This window comes from Xiphophorus maculatus, chromosome 8 (genome assembly GCF_002775205.1).
Source record: "Xiphophorus maculatus strain JP 163 A chromosome 8, X_maculatus-5.0-male, whole genome shotgun sequence".
NCBI lineage: Eukaryota > Metazoa > Chordata > Actinopteri > Cyprinodontiformes > Poeciliidae > Xiphophorus > Xiphophorus maculatus.
In genome coordinates, this window is record NC_036450.1 from 14537968 (window position 1) to 14553795 (window position 15828).

The following is a 15828-nucleotide window of genomic DNA, read 5'->3' on the forward strand; positions in this document are numbered from 1 at the left end:
ATGTGCAAAATGTGCCGGCATTCCTGTTCTGTAATTCTTCTCCAGGAATGTTTAAGTAGATGTTGTGAATTTTTTGGATTTAATACTCACACTCATCCTCTAACTCAGACTCCAACTCTTCATCACCGTTGTCTTTTTCATCTGAGCCATCGGAATCTACTTCAGCATATTTGGATCCCTTATTGATCATACTGTGCTTTCGCTTATCTGCTCTCTCTGAAAACATAAAATGGATTAAGTTGTGATCTTGCTGCTTTACTTCTATACTTTCACATTAAATGCTCTAATGACAATAAAAATCATCCACCTAAATTTTGTTCCTTTTCTTTTAATTTGTTGTTAGAAAGGTTAATAAAAAAAAGTTAACGGCCTTAATAAGCACTATGCCAACCTTTATAAACAGAAATCCGACTTGAGGACTATTTGTACAAAAATAAGATTTATTTCTAATATCCAAAACAAAAAACTAAAAGTCAGTAAGTCTCCAGTAGTTCCATCCCATAAATATTAACTGTAATAAATTTTCTGAGTTAATTTAATTAGATAAAATAGTTAATCTGCATATAGGCTGATGAGGTAATGGTGCCATGACAGTAGTCAGTACTTTGTTATAGAAACACAAATTTAAGTCTTTGTAGATGTAAAAAGGATGATTAACAGCTGATAACTTAATTCGATGGGTGCTACATATCAGAAGTTTAATAAGTCTGAGTAAAACCAAAAAGGAGTTTTCAAATGAAGAAAAAAGAAAACAACTATTTTAAGCTCTGTGTGAAAAAATAGTCTGGACTTAATTCTGATAAAACTGCTGTGGCATTTTCTTATACAGGCCATTCATGCTGAAAAATGCCCCAAAGTGACTGAATTACAACAACACTGTGAAGACAAATGGTTCACAGCTGTTGCACTTGTTCATTTTTCCACATGTAAAATCATTTGGAAACTAAATTTTGTAAAGAAAAAGGTTATCATTCACTTAGTTATTTTTTATAACTGATGATCTTAAAAGGCTTAAGTGTGACTAAAAAGCAAAAGAAGGAAAAGCTTTTTTTATTTCAAGTTTCATTTGATAATATTTTTTACATTATGGTAGTGTTTTAGTGTATAGGGTTGTGGTAAACAGCAGAAATGTCAAAAATCTTTGAAATTTTTTACAAAATATTATTTCTTAACATGGAACTGAATAAGTCCACTCATATTAAAGGTTTTAACTTAAAAAAATGATTCTTCTACTTGTAATAAATTATTTATTTTTAGGTCATTTTATGTCATTGAACATATCCTTATATGTTGAAGAGGTTTATAGAAAAAGAAACAGGTGTAAAAAGAACTTTTTAACATGTATGAACACTATATGTAAGTAGTAATTAAAGTAGTAGTAGTTAAACCCAAAGTAAAACTGTTCAGATCTGCCCTCTAACGGGTTTTCCCCGTTTTGAACAGAGACAAAATCAACCACATGTAAAAAATTCTCTGATAAAACTGTCTGCACATTTATCAACATAGAGGTTCCATAGAAGAACAATTAAATATGGCTCCTACCTCTGTCTGATTTGTCAAAAGAGGCCCAGTGTCTGGATCTGGAGCTGTGTGCATTCTTGGTTTCTTTAATGATCCTCTTTACATCTTCAATGCTTAGTCTCTTAACCACAATAACTGGTTTAGTTTTTTTGTTCAAGTTCTTCACCAGTGAAACTCTCTCTAACCGCACCAATGGTTCAGTCCAACCATCTATTAGTTTGCCTTTGAGTCGGAGATCTTTATCTGTTCCCTCTTTTCCATCTCGTTTCAATTTAGGAATCACAAAATTCTTGAGACTTCCAGAATTGCCCCCCAGCAGGAACGGCGGGAACTCACTCATTTTCATCTCACAGGCCTGCCGTTTGTTTGCAGCTTGGTTCATGTTACTATCCCCACTTGCCCGTTGGTCCTTGTTTGGGGTTGTCTGAAGGCTGGAAGACGATGTTCTCTGCCGATCGTTTAGTTCAGCTGATTTTCTGCCTTCATCTTGCTTCAGTTTAGAGTTCTCGGCTTTAGTTTGCTCCTCAAATGAGATTCTGTTGCCATCTCCTTCAGGCAGCGTCTTGTGCTTCTTGTTCTTTTCTCGGTCTCTCTCTCTGTCTCTATCTCTGTTTCTGTCTCTGTCTTTACCTTTGTCTCTTTCTCTGTCTCTCTTGCCATCTTTGTTTTGTTCTTTGCCCACTTCAAAGTTTTCATCTTTGTCTCTATTTCTATTCTTGTCTCTGTCTTTCTCCCGATCTTTGTCTATTTCTCTGGATTTTTCTTTTCCTCCTGTTTTTTCTCTGTCTCTGTTTTTGTCTTTAACCTTGTCTTTTATTCTATCAACATCTTCGTCTCCATCTTTGACCACATCTATGGATTTGTCTCTTCCCCTGACATTTTCTCTATGATTGTCTTTGACTCTCTCTTGGTCTTTGTCTCGTTCTCTAAATTTGTCTCTTTCTCGTTTTTTTTCTTTGTCTCTGATTTTGTCTTTATCTCTAACTTTGTCTTTAACTCTCTCCACATCTTGGTCTTCATCTTTATCCAGGTCTATGGATTTGTCTCTTTCTCTGACTTTTTCTCCATCTTTGTCTCTGTCTCTAAGTTTCTGTTTGAGTTTCTCCAGGTCTTTGTCCTCATCTTTGGCTCTTTCTCTAGATTTGTCTTCTTCTCTGAATTTTTCTCTTTCAATTGGTTCTTCTCCATCTCTAAATTTGTCTCCATCCCTAAGTTTGCTTTTGACTTTGTCCTGGTATTTGTCTTCTTCTCTGGCCACATCTATGGATTTGTCTCTTTCTCTGTTTCTTTCTCTATCTCTGACTTTGTCTTTGTCTCGTTCTCTGGATATTTCTTTATCTCTGAGTTTTTCTTTGTCTCCATCTTTGTCTCTCTGTCTGTCCCTTTCTTTATCCTTGTCTTTATTCTTGCCTTTCTGTTCTTCATGTTTTGAGTTGCGATCCACTTTGCTTGTGGATTTGAGCGTTTCAGGTCTGCTGACTTGGGATCTGTGACTGCTATTGTTCTTTTCCTCTTTGTGTCGAAAGTCTGAATGCCTATCCTGCTTCAGCCTCGTCATTTCCACGTGTCTGTCCTCTGAATGCCCCTTGTCACAATCAAGTTTGCTGTCATGATTGCGCTTTGATTCACGCTGGTTGTTCTGCTTTTGTTTATTGCTTTCTGTATGTCCATCAGAAATATGCATCTGGCAGGTATCGGGAAGCTTTTTGATGATCCCAGGTCTGTTTTCAGTATCTGCACTTGTCTTAAGGCGACGTATGTGATCATCACACAACGGTTGCTGTTCCAAGACAACTACAGGCTGTCCTATTACTCTTCCAGCTTGCTTCAGATCAATACTGACCATCAAGGCAGGTCGACTGGCACCATTACTCGCAGCACTCGACTTCTTGGGTGTCAGTCTGCTGACGTTGCTGCCCCCATGTAAAGATGGGCCTTCATTTGTCTCAACTCCGGGTTCCTGAGGGTACGTGTCTTGTTTCCGTTTTTTTAGTGGCTTGTCTGCAAAGAAAAAATAAAATTATGCAGCCATGCTAAAGTATTCATACTCTTAAACTTTCTCAGATGCTGGCATGTTATGATCACAAACCTTATTTCATATTTTTAAAATGTTATGTGATCTTTTGGGTAGGTCTCTAGAAGCTTTCCAAATTTAAAAACTGAAATTTCAGTCAAATTTTCTTTGCAAAATAATTTCAGCTTAGTCAGACTGGACACACAGCATCTTTTGACATTTTTAAGTACTTCCAAAGACCGATAGTTGGCTGTAAGTCTGGACTTGGACTAGAACTAGGACTAGGTCAGCAACCTTTATAACCCTAAAAGCCAATTTTGCATTTGGTCAGTCTAAAAAAAATTGCTTAGTCACAAAAGCAACATAACTATTCGAAGCAAAAAAGACTTGTTTTCATACCTACTACAGGAAAATTGCTTAGATAAAAATATATAAAAAAAAAAACAGTGAAAACTAATGTTGTTAAAATTACCTTTATATTTTAAAACATTGCTCAATTATTTTTGCAATAAAGTAAAATAATTTGTAGTAAATTAATTTTAGATCAAATTATAAAGTGCCACAATAGAGGGTCTAAAGAACTGAAGAATCCAGACTCCTGGACAAAATCATAATAAAACATAAATATACTGTAGAAAGTAACACTCCCAGACATAAGTCTTCTACAGCCTATAGCATGTCTTCTTCCAGTATTGCCTTGTCTATAACTCCAAACAGCTTCCTATCAACTCTGACCATGTTCCCTGACCAGCAAACAAAAAGTCTCCCCACCCGGGGTGTTCGGGTGATGCGCCATAGAAATCTGTATATAGTCAAAAATAGTTCAATTTATATCTCATCTTCAACCAAATATTCACATGAGAGTTATTTGGCATTCTTTGAATAGTGACTTTTTTTGCCATAATTTAATCAGAGTGTCAAAAGATTCTCCCACCTGAGCAGTTGTTTTCTGCAGCTCCTTTATAGATATCATGGGCTTCTCAGAAATGTCTCTAAATTGAACCGTGGTCTTTAACATGTTTAAAGTTTCAGTTATGTCTATAACATAACCATGGTCTAGACTTGTCCATTACTTTATCGCTGACCTCACTGGGTTTCCTGGTCTCCATGATGTGATATTGCTTTTAGATAAAAGTTTTCTCTAAAAAACCTTAGAGGCTTTCACAGACCTGCTGTATTGACACTGAGATATAACTAGCCACCACTGTGTTTTTTCGGTTACACCAGTTTCATTACTAAAGTGATGTTAGTGCTTGTGAAAATGAGTTTATTGTATTTTTTTTTTACCCCTCCAACAGGTCTTTTGTGGGCTGTAGTGTCCCTTATAAGAAAGTAGGCTGATAGGAAAGGGGGGAAGACATGCGGCAAATATCGTCAGGTCCGGGAGTCGAACCCACGACGGCCGCGTCGAGGATTCAAGGCTTCCAAACATTGGGTCGCGCTATTCCCTACGCCACCACGGCACGCCCAACTTTATTTATTTTATTTTAGGTATGCACTTTTGGTTTTGGTCAGACCTACAATATTTCAATAAAATATGTAGAACTTTGTGCTTGTAACCGGACTAAATGTAAGACAAAATCAAGATATACATCAAAATCAGGCACAAAACAACAATTCTCACCTTTATCTTGGACCTCTTTAGAGCATCGCTCTCTCTCGTTGGCTGAGTCTATCCTTTCAATTTCAGCAAATGCGTCTATCTCAGAGTCATCAAACACAATCCCACTGATAACCCCAGTCTCCTTTGTGATTGGCTGCGCAGCATCTTGTTGATGCTCTTCAACCACTGACTTGTGCGAAAAATCTTGAGGGGAACCTGACGACTGAATATCATTGTTTAAAACAACCGCGTTGTGATCTGAGTCCGTAGGTGAGGTTGGAAGGAGTTCTTCAGAGCGGCCCGTGTCTGGGATCTTCACTCGGGACAGTTTTAAGGTCAATCTGGCAGAGTCCTTAGATGGAGAGCTAACTATGTCATAAAAGACGTTTTTGTCCATGTTCTCATTTTCTTCTTTGTTCCTTTCTCGCTGCTTCTTTTTACGGTCGGCAGTGGTAAGGAGCAGGTCAGGGGCTGTGCCTGCCTCAAGTGGAGGTGACTGCATGATAAGAGGAGGCCTGGGCTCTGCAGGAAGAAAACACAACGTTGCACCACATAATTAACCTTTGCTAGAAAATGTAAACTTGTTTTCAAGTAAATTTTAGAGGAGTTAACCAGAAGCAAGTAAGCATACTTTTTGTTCTCTCTTCAGATAGAGAAAATATGCCAGCTTTTATGGATGAGTAATTTTCCTGCAGAAACACAGGATGTTTATCATTAGTTTTAACCATAGGTATCTGCTTATGTCCAGTACAAAGTAACCCGGATTCCCAGCATTACCTCATTTCCCAGTCTTTGAGCCACGTTTACGTAGTCTTCATCCAAACTGGGTTTGGAGTTACGGTTAGACGAATTACTCGACAGATGCTCAGAGATTTTGTTGTCAAGAATTGTTCTCGCACCACTAACAACTAAAACAGAGAACAAAATACAATTTGCAGTTAATTTTCTTACTTTCCTATAGCCTCATCTACTTACGGGATCATGTACTGTTTATTAGCCATTGCAAGAGAGTCTGTGTTCATTTATTTGCCACTCAAAAGTGTACAACACTTAATGAAGGCAAAGTTTAGTTAAGTAATCATTTGGATATGTGTTAGTTTTTCAAGGATTTCTACTTGGTGCTTTATTAAAGAATGAGATAGACTGCTAAAAGTTGGGTTTCAACCACAAGAACCTTAGACATTTGGAGGGTTCCGCTTCTTTTTAATAAGACCAAGACGTAAAAGTAGTGCAGACACATTTTGCTCTTCATAACAAGCAAGAAAGCAATTTTTGTTCCCAACAGAACTAACGTAAATCTCTTCCGGGATGGACTTTGGACAGTTTCATTTGGTGAACTTCTCGATGTAATCTGGGAAACACCAACTGCATTTGTTGCGTGAACCTGGAAACATCCTGGACTACACTGAACCGCCCATTCTCCTGATATTTACAGTCCTCTATTTCTCCAGTATTGTTAAGTCTACAGAATTAAGCTGATCAAGAGTTTAATAACCTTGAAAGAAATATAACCTTGAAACATGTTATCCAAAAAATAATGCTTTTCAGGAAGGTAAGTGAACTAGTCATTTAACAAAAGGCAGATCTATAAAACTGTTGTTCAGCTGGCAGCTGCCATGGTCACTTTATAATCTGCACAGTATCTTGATTGATAAGGTATCTAAAACATGATCACTCAAGATGAAGTTTAATGTCAGATGTTAACAAGGCAACTTAAATTTGTCTGTTTGTTACTGTGGAGGTTCCTCCCTTGTTTCCCCAGTGTTAGTATTTATTTCAATGTTTTCACACAATACATTTACTGTATAATTTCACTCTTTTTGTGTTTATTGCATTAGGTTGTTTACTATTATGGGTGCACACATTTAGTAAACTCCTTTTGTTTATTTGAATTAACTATTTTGTTTTGCTGAGTTTGAAGGACTGGCTGAGTGAGAGGACTGGTTGAAAGGCAAACCAGGAAGTGGAACAAACCATCAGGCTGCTTGAAGCAGGGGACTTGATGTTAAAGGGCCTGCCTCTCTCTCCATTAATAGCATAACTCCTTAAACAATTTTGGTGTTAGGTTGTTTTGTTTTTATAGTTGTTTTGTAGTCAAAATGTGTTGGTTTGAATTACTTATTTATGTTTATGCATTGTCTGTCTTTGTCTCATTTCCCACCCCTCCTCGTTTGTGTAGGCTAGCCTTTGTGTACAAATTCCCCTGTGTGTTCATTGTGTGAGGTCAGTTTTTGGTTTGCTATCCTGAGTTAGGTATGCCTTAGTTGATTTCTTTTGGGCCCATTTTGTTATATTTTTGAGATTTGCTGTTGAAAGGCTTTAGTTAAGAATTTTTGAAAAATAAATAGAAAATATTTTTTCATATATGCCTTTCTCCTTGTGCCTTACTGGTCGGACCGTAACAGTTACAATAAAATTAATGGCAGGTCCCAATTCAACTTTTGGGAATATTGCATGTTTTTACTATATTATAACAACAACACTCAAAATGTATTTTCTTGTCTTTCTGTCATGAGCAATCATTAGTTGGAGTGACATCACTTTGCATTAGAGCAGTCGCTGTAAATGATACAACTGCTTTATCATGTTAACGCAAAGAAAAAAGCATGACGGTGTGGACATTTTAGCTGTATTAGGCACATATTAGCATATTAGATAGAGATGCAAAATAAATCTTAAACAATTTAAAACATTGGTGTTGGCCGATATTAGTCCATTTTAACATAGTCCGATATATGAAACCGGGCCATTAACAACAAATATATTTATTTCAGTCTTGTTGCCATATGTTTTTGGAGGGCAAGTAGGAGAAACTGGTCATATGATATTTGTTTGGTCATGTGACAGTGATTAGGGGGAGCTTTACTGAAGAGAAGCACTGGTGAAGTTAGTGTCTTTTTCAAGGTGTCAAAAGGGCAGCAACATATACAATTATGCAAATAATATCTGTAAATATCTGTTATCGGCCATTACACCAATATCGAATATCTATTTCGGCTCAAATTTTCATATTAGTGCATCCCTAATTAGCAATTAGACCAGCAATCATTATTAAATCATTATGTTCACTTCCAAGAGATTTTCAAAACACTAATATTTTCAAATCCAGCATGTTCAAATACAGACAAAGGCTTCAAACCATAAAAATAACTTTTCATTATACTCTGTTCAGCCATCCTGTTATCTGCTGAATGTCCTATTCTTTCTCAGACATGTTTTCATGTGCTGCGGAAAATATAGCATATCATTTCAAACAGCTTCGTACAACTCTGTGCCTCCTCTGACTTGATTATTAAATGTGTCACTGAGAGTGAATATAGCTACGTCTTCATCACTTGGTTACAACTTCCACACTGAAAAGTGTTGTTAACTTATGACAAATTCACTGATCAGAAAAAGATACTATTTTTAGCTTCTTAACCGGCAAAGGTTGATGAAACCAAAATTTGTTTTATTTTATTCTCAGACAATTTCTATGGGCATCTTTAGTATCATTAAGAGGTCAAACAATGAAACAGAGTGGCAAGTTGCAGATCATATAAAGTATTTAAATTCTAATACACTGTTCTTTAGCAGAACTATTGCAGGAAGTGACGCATAGCATATTTCTGCAATATGCAATGTGTCACCTAGATTGAACTTCCTGCTTTTACTTACAGCTTAATTGTCTCATAACTGCAGGCCTATGTTAAACTGATCAATGTTAGACACATGTTGCCTTTCTCTTGATAAAATGTTGTACTCACCTTGTTGAGTCTGATGAGAGTAACTGGGTGGATTGTACTGAATGTAGTCTGCAGGACTCTGGGGGGTGTAGGGGCTGGGTATGGGGCTGTTCTGCTGGGGTACAAACTGAGTAGCTGAGCCACACTGTGGGGATGTAAAGCATCTGTGAAAGAGGAAGAGTAATCTTAATGGAAGTAGTGGGGCCTCAGCTCCTTTGTCATCTGATAGGAAGGTGACAAAACTTTACCCAGAGGGGCTTTGCTGATAATTTGATGCTGGACTTCCATGAACTTGGTTCTGAGAAATCTTGTACTGCTGTATTAATGGTTGCTGCAGTACACCTAAAACATAAAAAACATGGGGTTAGGAAAATAAAAGACACAAAATAATTCCTTAGCTAAACTAAAACCATCAATTCAGAAGCTTTACTGGAAACCTGATTTTAAACTATAGTTATGCTGTAAATATTAAGGAGTCTGATTATACTCCACCATTTTTTTTTACTACATTACAACTTCCAGCAACAGCATGTCAATTTGCTATTTTGTTTAGCTAGAAAGGTTCTCTATAACTCTATATACCTCTTTGTTATGTGGTTGTTTCCACACTCTCACATTGGTGCATTTATTGAGAGAGGAAAGATTTTAGAAAATAATTATTCTTAAAGATAGCCCTCAACATCACAATTAGATGAACCCCTAACAATTAGCCAAAAATAAATGTCACCAAAGCGATTTTGTTATTTTCACATTTTTAATTGTTTAGGAAATTTTTATCAATATTTTGTAGTTTTGCTAGCAAAGGTAAGCATACTTTTGTCCCTGAAGATCCTGGGGTTCCTGGTCAGCAATGTTTGAAGAAGTATTGGCATATCACCCTCAGGTTCATCATTTCCCAGGTTGTCCTTCAGCTCTCTGAAAAACAAGCCAAAGAATATGTGTCATTTAAAGGCAGTGACGGTTCCTTAGACCTCACAATTTCTGATTATCATATACCTGAGTTGGTCAGTCTGATAAAGCTGTGTCTTTTATGAGATTGATGAAAATGCTAACAATTGTCAATTAATCCAAAAAACTAACTTATAGCCAGGAAGGCTTGGCAAAGTTTTTAAAATATCTGCTTTAATGCATCTAAAAAAGGTCCTTACATGTGTTCTGTGGAGACCTGGTTAAGGCTATGGGCCAGCTGAGTCACCAGATTCTCGTCTCGACACACCAACAGGCTGCTGACCTCGTCGGAGATCCTTCCATTGTAGAGCAGGCTCTTAGCAGTGGTGGCCGGAAGAGGGGAAGGCAAAGGCAGCTGGTTCAGTACTGCAGGATAAATGTAAGAAAATATAGAGAGAAATCATCAAACAAAGCAGAAAAACTGAAATGATCTCCACTTTGTGCTGAGTACATAGTTCATCCATCCATTTTCTTCCGCTTTATCTGGGGTCGGGTCGCAGGAGTAGCAGCTTCACAAGGGAGGCCCAGACTTCCCTCTCCCCAGCCACTTGTTCCAGCTCTTCCGGGGGACTCCCAAGGCATTCCCAGGCCAGCCAAGAAACATAGTCCCTCCAGCGTGTCCTGAGTCTTCCCCGGGGCCTCCTCCCAGTGGGATGTGCCCAGAATACCTCACCAGGGAGGCGTCCAGGAGGCATCCTGACCAGATGCCCGACCCACTTCAACTGGCTCCTCTCGACGTGAAGGAGCAGCGGCTGTACTCTGAGTCCCTCCCTGATGACCGAGCTTCTCCCCCTATCTCAAAGGGAGAGCCCAGCCACCCCACGGAGAAAACCCATTTCGGCCTCTTGTATCCGCGATCTCGTTCTTTCGGTCATGACCCAAAGCTCATGACCATAGATGAGGGAGGGAACGTAGATCGACCGGTAAATCTAGAGCTTCGCTTTTTGACTCAGCTCTCTCTTCAGCTACATAGTCATCATTAATAAATGTGGTTTTTGGTGACTTTCTTAAATTTTCTTTAAATTGCAGGGCTTCTGCAAGCAATAAATCAATTAATCACATGATAAATTTAAACAAGATCAATAATTTCCATTTGCATGATTTAACATTTTACTTCTTTGTTGTTTCTATTGTTTTGTTTATTTATTTTGTACATTTAAAATGTCTTCCAGTTCCAGTGATAAATGTTGATTAGAATTTAAAGCTTATTGATCGCTGACAATGTGTTCTAGCATTAATATGCCATTATCATTATACCACTTGAAAATGGTCTCAAAACAACAATGTTATCATTTATAGACATAACTTCTGGGACAATTTATCATCCAGCAAAATTAGTTATTGTTACAGGGCTACTATAGACCATTGTTACCATAGACAATTAAGTAATTTCTAGGTCAATTTGAGACTGAAGAGTGCCTGTATTTAACTTACTAGTTAACATTTATTTTTAATTAACAAAGTAGTTAAAAATACTTAACAAAAATCAAGTGAATTAAATATTATGTTGTCAACGTAGGTTGATAGTTTTTTGGCTTTGTCATGCAAGTCAGTTTTTTTTGGTTTTTTTTAATAAAGTGACCAAACTTTTGCAGCAAGCATGAGTTATTGACAGTAGGCTCAGACCAGTTTTGGAAATCTGTGTTTTTTAAGTCAGACCTTCTTAAATTTTCAATCTTCATCTGGACGTAGAAACATTAACAAAAAATATTTTGACTACATCTCGCTTGACATAAAATATTATGACAGTTTCAACAGCAGATGTCTTTTGTGGTTTTGTTAAAAAAGACTGGATGTTGGGTGGTAAAATTCCCTCCGACAGCTTTGTTATTTTAATAAATACCCATTTTACAAAAAGCTTATTGTTAAGAGTAAATCCGAATAAACATCTGCATGTATAAAGAAGCATTTTCCACTAAAATGCACTAAAATCTCAGCAATGAAGCAATGGGCTTCAGTTAGTATTTAGCTTCCTGTACATTTCAGATCTAACATAACTTCCAGCTAATCATTATTGTTGTCTCATCCTAAATATCTGTGGTTAGCATGCGTGTGAACCATTTAGAAGGAACAATGTTGCACTTACAGTCGGTTAGGCTAGCAATTCCAGCAAGAGTAGTGATGGGAACATGAGGCATATCACCATTCATGCTGAAGATGAGGTCAAGAGGTCGTGTCAATGCACAGGCAGCTCAGTGTCACCAATCTCTTCCTAATCGTCACATCTCCAAAAGAGCTGCAAAGACAGAAAGGTGGTAATTGAAAGTCCATACTCTACAAGGGTCAGAAGCCATAAAATGCAACACTGTTCCTTTGATGTCTATTAATAATAGTAATAGTAATACTAGTAATGATAGGATGTGGTTAAATGCTTTACACATATGAAAATTGGGTGAAACTGTATTGTCACTATAAATGCCTGACTTAGGCAAACATATTATACAGGCCCTACAGCAAACCTAGACATGCCCTCCAAAAGGTATTGATTGAAGGTTTATTTAAATATAAGCACATTAATCCCTGAGTCTCTTTGCATCCATAATGACACGCCTCCGGCCACTGTAATTTTTACTTGCCCTGAATCTACCATGCATTTGTTGATAAACCATGAAGATAAGTGAATCTTCCCTGCCAGGAGACGCGAGTAATGATCCAATTAGTGACCAAAAAAAAGTTTGCATAATTCTCCGAGTGTGCGTCCCCAAACCTCCAACCTAAAAACGCTGACTTTTCCGAGTTTCTACTTACATTTTAGGAGCTGAACCCCCCGTCAAACTGTAACCAAAAGCGACAGTGAAAAACCTTTAACCTGTTAGCTAGTTATATCTCATTTTCTTCTTTTGTTGTCGTGTCAAGATTCCCCTGACTGACCGAAACCACAACAGCGACATTAGCTTATTTTAAAACCAAGTGTTAATGTACAATTACTCTGCTCTTATAGTTGTGCCATTTAAGACACAGGTTACAAGGAGAAGAAAACCGAGGAGAGGTTTGAGAAAGTCAGCGAAATCAACTGGCTGTTAGCCGGCTAGCAACAACTGGAGATGTAGCTAATGTATGCTAGCTGGCTAGGAATAGCTCATCGAGTGCGCATCAAAGCCGCTTAGCCGCGGTTTCATTACTATTCTTCGCTATTTTGTCCTACACCGGTTACAATGTGCAACTCACGATTACTACGGCCTTCGTTGACGCATCTCTCGCTCCCAAAGCGGACCTCGGACTTGCCTAAAGGAAGCGTAACCCCGACCCGACGCCAAGGAGGCAGGCAGGGGTACAAAGCAGCAAAGACCCCATCACAAATCAGAATTATACCCCCCTTTGGCCAATTCTGTAATGTTCCCACCCCCTCGCGGCTGTCTGCTGGGTCTGGCACCGCGCAAAACACACAGGAGGGTAAACAATCCGTCTGAAAATAGAATGTTGCTCTCGGATGTAGCTTATTTACCTCTGGATGTGATGAGAAAGAGAAGTGGTTCTGGTGGAGGAGGAGGAGCAGCAGCAGGAGTAGGATGGCAGCTGGAGCTGGAGAGGAGTCTCTAGCTCCCTCTCCGTCCTACTGTTCAAACAGCTCCGTGTAATAGCTGCACGACGACACTGTAACAACCAGAGAGCTGGGATTTATTTTATTTTTTTACCCCCCTCACAATTTATATATCTGATGAGAGAGGAAACGCGGATATCGGATTGAAAGTTTACCTGGGCTTCATGTGTGATCTAAGCAGAGTAAAAGGCATTTAGTTATTTGCGTTTCGTGTCAGGTCCCAGTTTCTGTCCCTCAGGTTGTCACCTTGCATGGTTTTGACAAAGGCTGACAACTTTTATTTTATTTTAAATTTTACTTAGCTTTAAAACATCCAAGATTATGCGGGCCTTGATATCATCTTGAGAAAATAATATTAATACCAAAAACAGAACTTAGGAAGGACAGCATTTTCTAAATAATGTAAGATTTTTTTAAAAAATCAAGATTTTAATATATGAAAGCAACATATTGGTCAATATATTTGCAGATGACACAAATTGTTTATACTATTGCATAACCAGCTCTGTAAAAATACTGAGTCAAAAGTACTGAGAATCTGGCAGTCAGCTCTCTAACCCAAAAATTACATATGCCAGGAGGGGGGAAATAAATTAAATTAACTGTTTTCTAATTACGTGCTTCAAGGAAATAATGAATTTCTTAAGTTAGGTCCAGCCATTAATCCGAGACTTTAATTCTAGGATTTTGTGATTCTCTTAATTTAAAAAGGCGACGAGCTCCCTCTAGTGGTGAAAATCAGCTCTTAGCGTTTTATTTTTTTACTCCTGATTGTTAATCTCTGTCCGTCTGGATTCTTCCTCTGGCAGTGTGTTTGTGAAAAATTATTTGTGCAGTACAGCAGATCAATGGCTCATTCATAATCTAAACATGAAACAAAAGTGTTGATAATTAACTGGCAAGGAAAGACTGTAAACCACTGTTGGTTAAAAGTTTAGATTCAATTTAAATCTGATGCACCCAGAAATTTGCCTAAATAATTTAAACAGATTTATGGATTCACTATAAGATCGTTTCAAATTTCCATAAACAGTTTGATTATTTGTTTCCTGTAAATTCTTTGCCACACCAACATTTCTGGCATATAATCAGTACTCAGACCTTTTCAAGTCTTGCCATGACATTGTGGTCACAGACGTTTTAGTGACTCAAAGACATCTAAACATTTATAGGTGCTCAACAACTGCTGCCCCCTTCACCATGTCTTTACATTTAAGAAGGTCCATTTTTGCTTGGAATTTGCTATCTGCTTTTCCCCAGATTATTTAAATGTTTGCTGAGGTGTCCAAACTGTGATGCATGATCCACCATGCTTCATTTTTGTTAAATATACGCTGATTTTTATGTTTTTTCTTAGATGCCAACATCCCAATCCATCATCCTGAATGTTTTAGATTTTAGACAGTTTGTCTTACTTTTTTGGCAATGGATGTGCTATCTCTTTCTGCCAAAATAGCTACATTTTCACCATGTACTTAAACTACAACTCATCCTATGAGGATGTTATAAATGTCCAAAATGCTTCACATTTCGGACATTTGTAACACTTTTTTTTGATAAGTACTTGTTTCATTGATTAAATTTTGCCCCGAAATTATGTTTCTTCCACTCTGCTTCACCTTTCATAAAGTTCTTTCTGTATTTTTGGAGAAGCTTATGCCTCTAGTTTTTGCAAGATTATTTATATGCTGATTCACATTTCAGACCGGTCATTTCCTAACAATCTGCTAAAACGCAAAATATCGCCTTTCAATCTACACTCCTCACACTTGAAATCACATTCCTCTCCATCCAAGAACTTGACTTTTAATTTTTAGCATACATACATTTAGCACATGCAAATTGTCCCATAATCTGGGTTTGTAATAAATGTGAAGATTCCAAAAGAAACTTCTAAATGTCACTTCATTGCCTAAACTGTATTTAATCACCCTAGATTTATTTATCCTTATTAACACAGATATCTGTTCAGCAGTTAAATCATTATCTCCTGTGTTTGAGAAAACATTGAAACTTTTGGCTAATTTATCTGGCTTTTTCTGATTTAAATGAGCCAGAAGATGTCTGTGCAAATTTAAATGTAAACTACTCCTGGTATGTAAATAATGCATACACAGAGCAGCACTTCAGCAGTGCTTCTCACCCTGAGACCACAGTGTATCTCTTCTCTTGTGAGAAAAACAGTTCTTTTACATGGTCTCCGATCAAATAATCATAAGCTTCACCAAGGCTGTTAAAAGGTTATGTTTTATTTTACTTCACAGAAACCAGTTTTTCTTTCGGAAGTTGGAGAGAAGATCCTGGAAGAAATTATGTAATTCAATGCTTTTATTTTTTTTTAATTTATCATATAATCATAAAGTTAAAGTAGACAGCTTCATTTGTATATTTTGCAAGCTATTATGATATGAAATTATGTAAGTTTAGTGCAGTTCTTAGAGATCTCCAAAACAAACACACACATTATCTCTCACAT

The 15828-nt window shown here is 37.4% G+C and overlaps 1 protein-coding gene across 4 annotated transcripts in view; it reads right to left on the bottom strand.

The window, feature by feature from the left end:
* The window catches only part of LOC102237791 (nipped-B-like protein B), a 29814-nt gene extending 16457 nt beyond the window's left edge, over positions 1–13357 (bottom strand). Inside the window, exons 1-11 of one of the 4 annotated variants that reach the window (XM_014470494.2) lie at positions 13257–13357; positions 11898–12047; positions 10012–10177; positions 9678–9778; positions 9112–9205; positions 8885–9027; positions 5916–6046; positions 5770–5827; positions 5160–5660; positions 1543–3522; positions 91–216 (exon numbers count right to left, since the gene is read on the bottom strand). In XM_014470494.2, coding sequence (XP_014325980.1) covers positions 91–216; positions 1543–3522; positions 5160–5660; positions 5770–5827; positions 5916–6046; positions 8885–9027; positions 9112–9205; positions 9678–9778; positions 10012–10177; positions 11898–11961 — 3364 coding nt within the window. In that variant the 5' untranslated portion in view covers positions 11962–12047; positions 13257–13357. Of the gene's footprint in view, positions 1–90; positions 217–1542; positions 3523–5159; positions 5661–5769; positions 5828–5915; positions 6047–8884; positions 9028–9111; positions 9206–9677; positions 9779–10011; positions 10178–11897; positions 12048–12979; positions 13225–13256 lie in introns of those variants that run through there. The other 3 variants (XM_023338170.1, XM_023338171.1, XM_023338172.1) reach the window with 3 other exon arrangements.
* Positions 13358–15828: the final 2471 nt, after the last annotated feature.